Raw genomic sequence first — 12361 nt, 5'->3', positions numbered from 1 at the left:
GAAATTAAATGCTACCAACTGCTGTTTTGAACCTGTGTCCCCTGAGCCTGGGCCGCTGCATTATGAGTCCACTGTCCTCACCAAGCTTAACAATCCCACCCCGCTCAATGGCCACTCCTGGGGCTGTGCCTGCAGGGTAAGGATGTCTTGATGGTTGTACACCCTCACAGTCAGGTAAATTAAATCATAAAGATGCTGGGGTCAGTCAGACAGGGCCCAGTGAGGGTTGGAGTTGGGACGGGGTGTCACGCAAGCATGTCAATGCCATTACCATGGAGGCGGACATTTCTCTCCATGTTCCAAAGATTGCCCAACGACAAGGACACATACCCACCCTCCCCAACTGGAGCTCACTGGGCGGCTGCCAGGGTCTGCATGGCAATCTCGTCGCACAGAGGAGGACCCTCCCTCCACCCCAACTGCTGACAAAATGCCAGCAATGGAATGGCAAGAAGAGACCTTTAATTGGCCATTGAATTGGCTCAAATGAGCTCCAAGTGCGTTTGTCAATTGCCAATGTTCCTACTGCTGGAAAAATGGCATGGTGGCAGGTTGATGATGGGCACACCATCCATTGCCTTCCTGTGCCATGTTGCTGGCATTCCCATCTCCCAGCTCAGGCTGAAAAGACTCGTAAAATCCAGTCGCATGAGTCACCACCGTCGATTGTTTAGACAGGGTAAGAGAATGAGGTGATGATTGTCCCAGAGAGATTGTGTGAAGTGTAATCAGATAAAGATACCAAAAAGATCACCGTGTTTACAAAATTTGTAATCATAATATACATTATAATACAATTATTATTCAGAAGGTGTGTATCAGTAAATAAGCCTGACATGCATCATCCATCAGTATTTGAAATTCTTATTCAGCAGGGTCTCATTGGAGGTTACAGTCTGGCAAGTACATCAGAGAAAAACATTGGACTCTACATCCCACCCTCCGTTCCCCCTGCGAAGGATCACAGAAGTTGGACACTGGCAGGTAAAACTGTGCCAGGGTATCAAAAACAGCAAATCAGAAACTGGCATCAAACCAAGTCATAAACTACAAAACAGTGCTGCCAATTGTTTCAATATTAATCATGACTGCGTTTTCATAGAAAAAAAGAGGTCAATTTTAAACACGTATGGTTAAATGTGGGCCTTGGTGTTTACCAGACAAGTTCATGGTTAAGCAGAAACATTCCTAATCACACCAGGATTGGCTTCTTTTGAGCACTGTGCACATCCCAAGGAAAAAATGAGCTGGGTTTTTCACTGTACGTGTCCAAATGCTGTTGCTTGTTATGCACTATGCAATAGTTTTCATGGTCTCTGGCAGCCGTTGCTGTGGCTTCAAGTTCCAAGTTTCCTACCAGGAATTTTTCTGTGGGAGGCTTCTGAAAACTATAATGCAGCCGTGAGATCATCTGCTCATGCTGCCGCTGCAGGCGCCTGTTCTCACTACGTAGCATCCGCAGAGCTAACATGACTAGCAGCACCAAGATGAAAGCACCCGCAATGCACACAGCTATCACGGCTGCCCGGAACCAGATCTCCTTAGCATTGGTCTCTTGCTGGTGGGCCGGGTTCCTATTCCCAGAAGTCCTCTGCTTCTTGGCACGCCGGTCTGAAATCGGACGAAAGATCATGTTAGCTATTTATCGCAACTCACATTTATTTCTAATCAATGCAGAAGCTTGACTATTCCAATGAAAGAGAGGAAAGCATACACAAATTAACTGTTCTGTGCCTGTCACTATGCAGCATTAATATATGCTACTCAATGCAAAATTCCTTAAAATCATAGGCCAGGATTTTGCAATCCCGCCACGATAAGTCTCCTGCCAGCAGATGCGACGGGTCATTTAAATTCCTGTTTACTTGGATGGGAACGTGATTCCGGCCGCGCGGGAGGGCAGTGTAGGACACCATTTGGGTCCAACCTATCCGATCAGCTCTTGTTCTTTGGGATGAATTGCACAGCACAGGAGCAGCAAAGATATTTGCACCAAGACAACTTAAGCATTAAGAGTTTGTGACGTTGGTTTCTGCAGAGGCCTCAGCTCTGATGCCCCCTACCCCCCCCCCCCCCCCCCCCCCAACGAACCCACCATTATTTATTAGAGTGTCAACTATGGCTCAGTAAGTAGCATCCTTGTTTCTGAGTCAGAAAGCTCATGTCCCATTCGAGGTTTTGAGGACAAAATGCAAGGCTGGTAACCCAGTGCAGTGTTGGGCCAGTGCCACACTCTCAGATGTGCTGCCTTTTTGGGTGCAACATTAAAGTGAGGCCCTGTCTCAGGTAGTCATAAAAATCACGTGCCACAATGTTGAAGAAGAGATAGTCCTGGTGTCCTGGTTGATATTTATCAAGCAATTAACATCACAAAAACGTGCAATCTGGTCATTATCATATTGCTGTTAATGGGAACTTGCTCTGCACAAATTGACTTCTGTGTCTTACGCATTATAACAGGGCCAACACACCAAAATAGTGCTTAGTTGGTCGTGAAGACCTTCAAGGTAGCTGGTAGTTAGGAAAGATGCCATATAAGCACAAGTCTTTTTCTCTTGATGTGTTTTCATCTAAATAATGATCATTGTAGTCAGTAACTGATGGAAAATGGGGCAACAGAATCACACCTCAAAACGGAGGCAGCACTTTCAGATGAACTGTCGGAGGGAGAGATTTGGCAAAGAATGAGAGAGAGAGGTGATCCATTGCTAGATAAATAGCCCTTTAATGTAAATGGTATGGTTTCTAGGGCATCAAGAACAGTGGAAAGCTTTGTTGGAAAGGGTTATACCAATAGAATTGGGCTCCTAGAGTGGTGAGTTGCAAGAACATCATGCTCTATTATCTCAAAACACTCTCCAACACAATACTATCTTGAAGGATCCAGTCTAAACAAGCAAAGATTAAAGTTAACACCTCTTCACTGTTACGTTAGTTTCCTAAAGGGCGGCATGGTGGCACAGTAGTTAGCACTGCTGCCTCACAGCGCTAGAGACCCTGGTTCAATTCTGGCCTTGGGTAACTGTGCGGAGTCTGCACGTTCACCCCGTGTTTGCGTGGGTTTCCTCTGGGTGTTCCGGTGTCCTCCCACAGTCCAAAGATGTGCAGGTTAGGTGGACTGGCTATGCTAAAGAAAATTGCCCCTTAGTATCCAAGATGTTGTCAGCGGCCAATGGCGAGCTGCCTCCGTGACTGGAAAACATACCACCGAGGGGGGGGGGGGGAATCCCGCCAATTTGTTATTTTTGCATCACTGTGAGAACAAGCAATTTGACAGCCATGTAAAATGTGTCATATGTTTCAGCTCTGTCAACTCAACATTTACAATGATTAATTCTTCAGAAGGATCCAACAAATGAAATCTACTATCACAGTTTATACTTAATGTACATGAGAAGTCAAATTAAGGTGTATCTCTTGAAAAGCACTTAAACAATTTTCAAATAATACTTGTGTCTTCAGTGTCTGGACTCCAATCCAACAATAGGGATAGACTTGTCATTATAGAGACTCCTTAATTTTCATACTATTTATTTTAAATCATTTCAAGTTTCTGGCTTCACTATTTAATTACCCATTCCACATGTTGATCACTCTCTCTGTGTTGAAAAATGCTTGACAACAGTCTTAAATTTCTGTTTCACCAGTTTGAGCAGGTCTTGGGCAGGGTAGCCAACCCTCCAGGTTTGGCCTGAAATTGAAGATCGATCAGGACACTGCTGTGCACAATCTTAGCGAAAATCATCAGGAGAGTAAAATGGATTTCTTTTTGTCATATCCTTTGAACATTTCTCGTTGCCGGGTATATGCAAAATGGAAGAAAAGGTTTGTTTGGCTGATAGTCAAGCATCGTCCAATTAGAATCATAGAGTCATAGATGTTTACAGCATGGAAAGAGGCCTATTGGCCCAGCTGATCCATGCCGCCCAGTTTCTATCATTAAGCGAGTCCCTATTGCCTGCATTTAGCCCATATCCCTCTATACCCTGCCCATGTAACAGTCTAACTACTTTTCAAAGGACAAAATTGTGCCCGCCTCTGCCACTGCCTCTGACAGCCCGTACCAGATGCTCATGCCCTCTGTGTGAAGAAATTTCCCCTCTGGTCTCTTTTGTATCTCTCTCCTCTCACCTTCAACCTATGTCCCCTAGTTCTAGACAACCTCGGCCTTTGGAAAAAGATTGTGACTATCTACCTGATCGATGCTCCTCATTATTTTATAGACCTCTACAAGTTCACCCCTAAGCCTCCCAAGCTCCAGGGAAAAAAGTTCCAGCCAGCCTTTCCAGCCTCTCCTTATAACTCAGACCATCAAGTCCTGATAGCATCCTCATAATCTCTTCTGCACTCTTTCTAGTTTAACAATATCCTTCCTATAATAGCGTGACCAGAACTGAACACAGTATTCCATGTGTGGTCTTACCAAAGTCTTGTACAACTTCAACAAGACGTCCCAACTCCTATATTCAATATTCTGACCAATAAAACCTAGCATGCTGAATCCCTTCTTCACCACCCTGTCCACCTGCAACTCCACCTTCAAGGAGCTATGAATCTGTATTCCCAGATCTCTTTGTTCTGTAACTCCCTACCATTAACTGAGTAGGTCCTGCCCTGATTTGATCTACCAAAATGCATCACCACACATTTATCCAAATTAAATTGCATCTGCCATTCATCGGCCCACTGGCCCAATTGGTCAAGATCCTGTTGCAATCTTATATAACCTTCTTCACTATCCACTATGCCACCAATCTTGGTGTCATCTGCAAACTTACTAACCATGCCCCCTACATTCTCATCCAAATCATTAATATATATAACAAATAACAGTGGACCCAGCACCGATCCCTGAGGCACACCGTTGGTCACAGGCCTGCAGTTTGAAAAACAACCCTCCACAACCACCCTTTGGCTTCAGTCGCCAAGCCAATTTTGTATCCAATTGGCTATTGCGCCCTGGATCCTGTGAGATTTAACCTTTTGCAACAACCTACCAAAAAATTGGACTTTTTGCTTTCCAGTTGGTGTTGGAAGGCAGTGCAATATAAGGATCGTGGGATTATATTCATTGGAGTTTAGGAGGTTGAGGGGAGATCTAATAGAAACTTACAAGATAATGAATGGCTTGGATAGGATGGACGTAGGGAAGTTGTTTCCATTAGCAGGGGAGACTAGGACGCGGGGGCACAGCCTTAGAATAAAAGGGAGTCACTTTAGAACAGAGATGAGGAGAAATTTCTTCAGCCAGAGAGTGGTAGGTCTGTGGAATTCATTGCCACAGAGGGCGGTGGAGGCCGGGACATTGAGTGTCTTTAAGACAGAAATTGATAAATTCTTGATTTCTCGAGGAATTAAGGGCTATGGGGAGAGAGCGGGTAAATGGAGTTGAAATCAACCATGATTGAATGGTGGAGTGGACTCGATGGGCCGAATGGCCTTACTTCCGCTCCTATGTCTTATGGTCTTATGGTCTTATGAATGGATTGGCCAACTAATGGCTGGAGCGTAGGGGGCAAGTCATATGGTGAAACTTCCAGGAATAAATTTATTCATGGCTGGCAACCCTAGTCCTCGAACAAAACTTTGTGGAGGCAATGGAGGTCTTGGCTGCTGGCTAGAGAGCTGGTGACAGCCTCTCATTGCTCTTTTCAGGAAGAGCTACCACATTTTGTGCCATTCAGCCACTTGGCAGATCAACTGTGGGCTTCCCCCAGAATCAAGGAGTAATGCCCACCAAAAGCTGCCAGCCAATCAGAGGTCATCCGCTCTATTGAATGGCAGCACCAACAGGGAGGCAGTGCCTCCTGCCAGTATGAGACCCACCCGAGATCTAGGATCGGTGCAGGATCCAGGCCACAGGTGAATGATGGAAGTGGGTCGCAGAGTGGGAGACAGAGGAGACGGGTGGGGGGGCAAGGATTTGACAGGAATCCTTGGCTCTCGACCGGCTCTCCTTTCCAATGCCTGGTCCCTTTATCAGGCATTGTGCGCCTTTGAACAAGGTACCTGACCCCCAGCTCCCCCCCCCCCCCCCCCCCCCCTTCCCCCATACACACACAGTAGCTCATAAGCAACCCTGCACAGGTTTGTTTGCCGTACTCTCCTGGGGCAAATCCACCACTTGCCATTGCCGGGTTAATACCAGTGGTGCCAGGATGAGGCCCTTAAGTGGACATTAATTGGCCACTTAAAGGGCTTCAATTGGCAGCAAGGCAAGAAGGCGGTTCTCGAGCTTTACCACCACAGACCTAATCCGGGTGCAGGTGCGAAGGCAGTGCGGTCCTCACCTGCCACATTAAATCCCACCCTCCACAACATTCTGCCACCAAACTAGCCACAGGGGAGCGAACAACATTCAGCTCTTACTCTAATTGTGTGATTGAATTGTAAGTAATGTTCTGAAGTGAACTATTCTATTTGCGATCTTTATGAGGTACACTGTCATTTCACCACCTCCACTTGAGGTTGAAGAATCTGACTCTCTCCAGCTTTTCCTCATGACCCAGCCCATTGACATCCACATATCTCTGCTCTGCACTGCTCCCCCAAGGCTTGAATATTTCACCTTTGTGTCTCACTGGCTAAAATTGGACACTGTACTCTGGCCAGGCCAGTGCACATCCTCCAAGCTGGAGGGATACTACAAGCCGTACCTTGAAACAGCAATGCACCCAGGTCAGTGAAAGCTGACTGGTTCCGTTGGATTCGTTCAAATCATATAGCGTCCCTGAGGATGATTACTCAAAACACTTTCCATTCAAGGAGAAAGTTGATGTTGTAGAACTCCTGTCCTAGATCCCTAAATCGTGCATTCTGTGAATCTGTACTAAAATGGTACATGTTTTAAACACCAAAATGATGAATCATGAAGTTACTGTCAAAATATTTATTATTTCATGAGCTACTGACATGACTAATTTTTCTGCTAAGAACAGTATTTAGACTGCCTCTGATCAGGGAATTTTTATTTTCCTTATATTTGGGAGGCATTCCCTTTATGGTTTATTCGTAAACAATTATTTTCCCACCAGTTCACACTGCAATGTTCCATTAAAAGAGTAGCATCTTAGCTATAAAATTTCTCAATAATCAGACACGCTTATAAACAGGCACAGAGTACTCGAGGTAAGGGATCAACTTATACTTGTGCAACATCACTTAACTCATTCTCTGCTTCATAACTTTTCTCCTGCCAATATGCTACCAAAATCCAGTCATTAGAGCTGATTGACTAGGCTCAACATAGAAAGTAGTCAGCACCAGAAAAGGCCATTACATACAACAGGACTGTCATTCCTCAATCAATCAACTCCATTAATGTTTCTCATATCACATCTCTCGATTCCTACTTCCTCCGAAGACACATACCGTTGTCTCATCAGGACATTTATTCTTCAGTGGCTTTGCCATGATATTTTTCAGAGAAACCTTACATTTGGGTGAAAAGGTTCCGCAGGCACTTATCCTCCTAATTTTTAAAACCGTGTCCCCTAGTCTTTGGACTCTTCATCACAGTCATCACAATTTGCTTGATTTATTTTGTCAATCATTGCAATTGCATTATAGGCCAGGATTTCACAGCCCCTTCCCGCCCGATGGGATATTATGGTCCCTCTGATCTGAATGGAGTTTTAAGTGGCTCACTGCATCCTCCAGGGGAGAGACGCTGTGCCAGGGCCATACAGTCCTGGCCATAAAGCTTATAAGATCTAAACTTCCAGGTTAACTAAAAGTTTCCTGGTTCCCAAGGTAAACAGGGGTTGTTAGTCTGGTCTACAGGAGAGATTTTTCTCAATTTTATTTGAGTACATGCGTATATCTCCAAATTGGTGCAGAGTTGTGTGACATACTGCCCATTGCAGTTTAACTGGAGACTTTTATCCAGCGCTGCATTGTAAGTTAGATTCTTTTTCACATCATTGCTGAGACTGACAGGCAGGGAGGTGTGAATCTTTTAATTCAAGTCTACAGTGATGATGGGCCTGAATGAGGGAAACTTAATAGTGCTTAGCGAAATGCATGCTTCCATCGAATGACCCAAGTGCTACACAGTGGAACTAACAATGAAGAACCCAAATTTGATCCCGAGCTGCAAAATTGGTCCATCCCTGCCTTTGTAGCAAATGGGGATATTACAGTTGACCTTCTTTATAGAGGAAACTGAGGCAAAATTCTTGCCCTTGATCTCTTGGAAGTGTTTGTGGCCATTGGATCAGGACACGATTGAGCTTGGCTGTGATTCCTTTTTCCCCTGCCCTCCAGTCAACTTGCCTGCCAATATGAATTTTGCAGACTCACAAATCAAGACTGCCTTTCAGGCAATGAACCAAGGACCAGATGGCTGCCAGCACTCAGTGAACCAAACCACAAGAGTCCCACCCTCACAAGAGAAAGTTATGGAAGAAAATACCAAGGAGCTTGCAAACTGTGGAGCAGATTGTGAGGAAATGTGGAGGGTGGAGTTCTGTGAAAATGGTGGGAACAAATTCCTGCTTTGTTCCAGCTGGCAGTGTGGCTGACCTATTCGCCCCAGGACCTAGTTGCTCACAGTCAGAACATTTATTTGAGTCAGACGATAAGCCCTTCTAAATGCAAATCAAAGTTTAACAACATTTCAAACAGTTTTCCCCCTGCATGCTCCTGCAAGAGCTGGATGTTCATTTTCCATTGGGGGGGGGGCAACAGGATAACCCTATGCTAGTGAGGCCTGGCCCTCAAAATAGACGGGTCCTTCCATCACTGCGATATCTTCGCTGCTTTCCTCCCTCAGCCTCCCTCACCGAGCAACATCTCACCCTCGGTGAGTTCAGTGTCCATCTCAACTCAACATGCAATCTCCCCTCACACCGGTTAGCACTGCTGCCTCACAGCCTCATCAGGCCAGGGTTTTGAGTTCGATTCCAGCTTTGGGTGACTATCTGTGTCGAGTTTTCACATTCCCCCATGTCCGTATGGATTTTCTCCGGGTGATCCGGTTTCCTCCCACAGTCTAAAGATGTGCAGGTTCGGTGGATTGTCCACATTAAATTGCCCCTTAGTGTCCAAAGGTGAGGTGAAGTTACTGGGTTCTCAGGATACGGTGGAGGAGTGGGCCTAAGTAGGGTGCTCTTTCAGCGGGTCAGTGCAGGTTCAATGGGCCAAATGACTTCCTTCTGCACTGTAGGGATTCTTATTCTCTCTTACCTCCATAAAAACTCCCCAATTCAGATTCCTGGTCTCCATATTGACCTTGCCAACTCAAGTGACTCTGCATCAATAGAGCTAAGGCCACGAGATAAAAGCAAGTTACCGCGGATGTGCTGGAATCTGAAACCAAAAGAGAAAATGCTGGATAATCTCAGCAGGTCTGGCAGCATCTGTAGGAAGAGAGAAGAGCTAACGTTTGGAGTCCAGATAACCCTTTGTCAAAGCTGTTCTCTCCCTACAGATGCTGCCAGACCTGCTGAGATTTTCCAGCATTTTTTCTTTGGTTACAGTTAAGACCACCTCTGATCACTCTCTTGTATCATTCTCCACCCAGATCCCTTTTTACCGTGCCAAGCCTACTTCTTTCAGTATTCACACCTGGGGGGAAAACAACTTTCCATTAATTCACTGGCAACTGCACTTTCAAAATCCCAACTGTCACGCCTTTGGTTCTTTGTTCGCCTTCCCACAGTATTGAATCACTCTTATTAAAGTCACAGATGTCATCCTTTGTAACTCTGATTGCGACAGAGATAAACTATCCCTCCTCATCATTAACCTGTCTGTAGGTTTCAATCTGGTTAACCACACCAGACTCCTCCGGTTAAGGCCTCACCATCAGTGCTCTCATTTGACTCCACTCTTGTCTAGCCAACCATAGTCAAAGTATCAACTGCAATGGTTTTGCTTCCTGCTCCGGCACCATTTCTTCTGGCAGCCCACAAGGATCGACCCTTGGACCCCTCCGAAAATGAAAACAAATGAAAAATGAAATGAAAATTGAAGTTACTGTGAAAAGCTCCTAGTCGCCACATTCCGGCGCCTGTTCGGGGAGGCTGGGACGGGAATTGAACCGTTCTGCTGGCCTGCCTTGGTCTGCTTTACAAGACAGCTCTTTAGCCCTATGCTAAACCAGCTTCCTATTTCTCATGTACATTCTGTCCATCATCTCGAAACACATTGTCGATTTGCGATTTTCAAGTGTACATTGATGACACACAGCTCTATTTCACCACCACCTCTCTCAAATTATCAAACTGTTACCTGACATCCAGTGCTGGATGGGCTGAAATTTCCTCCAATTAAATTTTGGCGAGACGAAAATCATCTTCGCTCTTCTCTTCGGTCCCCGCGAGATGTACTCAGGTCCCTAGCCACCGATTCCATCCCCTCCCTAGCAGCTGTCTGAAGCTGAACTGTTCGCAACCTTGATGTCCTGTGTGACCTCAAGTTGAGCTTCAGACCACAAATGGTAGCCGATTTTCACCTTTGTAAGATTGCATGAATCCATCTCTGCCTCAGCTCTTCAGCTGCTGAAACCCTCGTTCATGCCTTTGTTACCTTTAATTTTGACTATTTCAACGTATTCCACCCTCCCACATTCTACCCCCTGTGAACGTAAGGTCAGCTAAAACTCTATTGCCCATGTTCTTATTTGCACCAAGTCCTGTTCACTCATCATCACTGAACTTACTGACATCCAATGGCTCTTGTTTATCTAACACCTCCGTTTTAAAATTCTCATCCACATTTTCTTTTTTTTTTAATTTTAGTGCACCCAATTAATGTTTTCCAATTAAGGGGCAATTTAGCATGGCCAATCCACCTAGCCTGCACATCTTTGGGCTGTGGGGTGAAACCCGCAAACACGGGGAGAACGTGCAAACTCCACACGGACAGTGACCCAGAGCCAGGATCGAAACTGGGACCTTGGCGTCGTGAGGTTGCAGGGCTAACCCACTGTGCCACCGTGCTGCCCTCTCATCCTCATTTTCAAATCCCTCCATTGCTTCCTACCATCCTATCTTTGTAATCGTCTCCAGCCCCATAATCCTCTGCGATATCGATGCTCCCCCAATTCTGGCCTTTTGAGCATCTCCAATTTTAATTGTTCCGCCATTGGTGGCCGTGCCTTCAGCCATCTGGGTGCTAATCATAGAATCGCTACATTGCAGAAGGAGGCCGTTTGGCCAATCCAGTCTGCACCAACCCTCTGAAAGGGCACCTTACTTAGGCCTAATCCTCCGCTCCATCCCCGTAGCCCCACCTAACCTTTGGACACCAAGGGGCAATTTAGCATGGCCAATCCTCACAACTTGCACATCTTTGGAGTGCGGGAGGAAACCGGAGCACCCAAAGGAAACACACGCAGAAATGAGGAGAACGGGCAAACTCCACACAGTCACCCAAGGCCGGAATTGAACCCATGTCCCTGGCGCTGTGAGGCAGCAGTGCTAACCACTGTGCCACTCTGCTGCCCCAAGCTCCAAAATTCCCAAGCTAAACCTCTCTACCTCTCTCTCTCCTCTCTAAGTTGTTCCTTAAAACATAGCTCTTTGACCAAGCTTTTGATCTTAAGCCTTAATAACACCATAAGACTTTATGGCACTCCTGTGAAGTCACTTGAAGCATTTTATTATGTTAAAGACCCTACAAATTGTTTTTTGCTGTTGTCAGGACTACCAGACAGCTGGCCGTTGCAATACATCAGGTAGGCACTCAAAGCCTGTTCCCAGTCATAATCTATCCCGGGTTTTTGTAAAAACATTCCATGTTATTTTTATCTCCCTTTCTCTTTTTCCTTTTTATGTCTCCCTGGGACATAGGCTGATCGCTGAGAGGGAAGGTGAAAATTAAGACTATCATAAAAGTCTCTATCACTGCTATTTGTGGCAGACATTTGGTGGCCAAGGGTGACTGGGCCTCCAATTGTTGTTCCCTCTTTCCTTTTGTAAGTGTCTCACTTCTATTCAGCCCCTGCCCCAAATACAGCATGGCCAAGGTTCAGGAACTCACTATGAGAGAGCCAGAGCTTCATCACACAGTAATACCTGCGTATCTGAGCATCAATGAGTTTTAACACACAAACATTCTTGGTATTCTGAAATACAATCCGGCGCACCATCACTTCCATACGAGACAGGGGACTCAGCTGGAAGACACAGCCTCTCGCATGTTCACCTCAAGTCCATAGCTTTAGGCCATAGTTATCAAACATGGAGGCAACTGATCCACAATCTGAACCTCCATGAAGGAGGTTCAGTCCAGTGACTGCACAATTTAAACAAGTCAAGTTCTACTTTAAGAAGCAGAACCATTGGTTAAAAATATTTCTGTAACAGTTAAAGGCCTTTTAAACAGAAGGCGGATCAGAGTGAAGTAATTAAAGCCA

The 12361-nt window shown here is 45.6% G+C and overlaps 1 protein-coding gene across 1 annotated transcript in view; it reads right to left on the bottom strand.

Annotated features, from left to right (window-relative positions):
* Positions 1-750: 750 nt before the first annotated feature.
* Positions 751-12361, bottom strand: part of LOC119954240 (BMP and activin membrane-bound inhibitor homolog) — a 38202-nt gene continuing 26591 nt past the window's right edge. Inside the window, exon 3 of the mRNA XM_038779318.1 lies at positions 751-1611. Coding sequence (XP_038635246.1) covers positions 1193-1611 — 419 coding nt within the window. The 3' untranslated portion in view covers positions 751-1192. The remainder of the gene's footprint in view (positions 1612-12361) is intronic.

The sequence above is a fragment of the Scyliorhinus canicula genome, chromosome 19 (genome assembly GCF_902713615.1).
Source record: "Scyliorhinus canicula chromosome 19, sScyCan1.1, whole genome shotgun sequence".
NCBI lineage: Eukaryota > Metazoa > Chordata > Chondrichthyes > Carcharhiniformes > Scyliorhinidae > Scyliorhinus > Scyliorhinus canicula.
The sequence above is the reverse complement of the archived record's forward strand: the minus strand, read 5'-3'. Positions and strand labels throughout refer to the sequence as shown.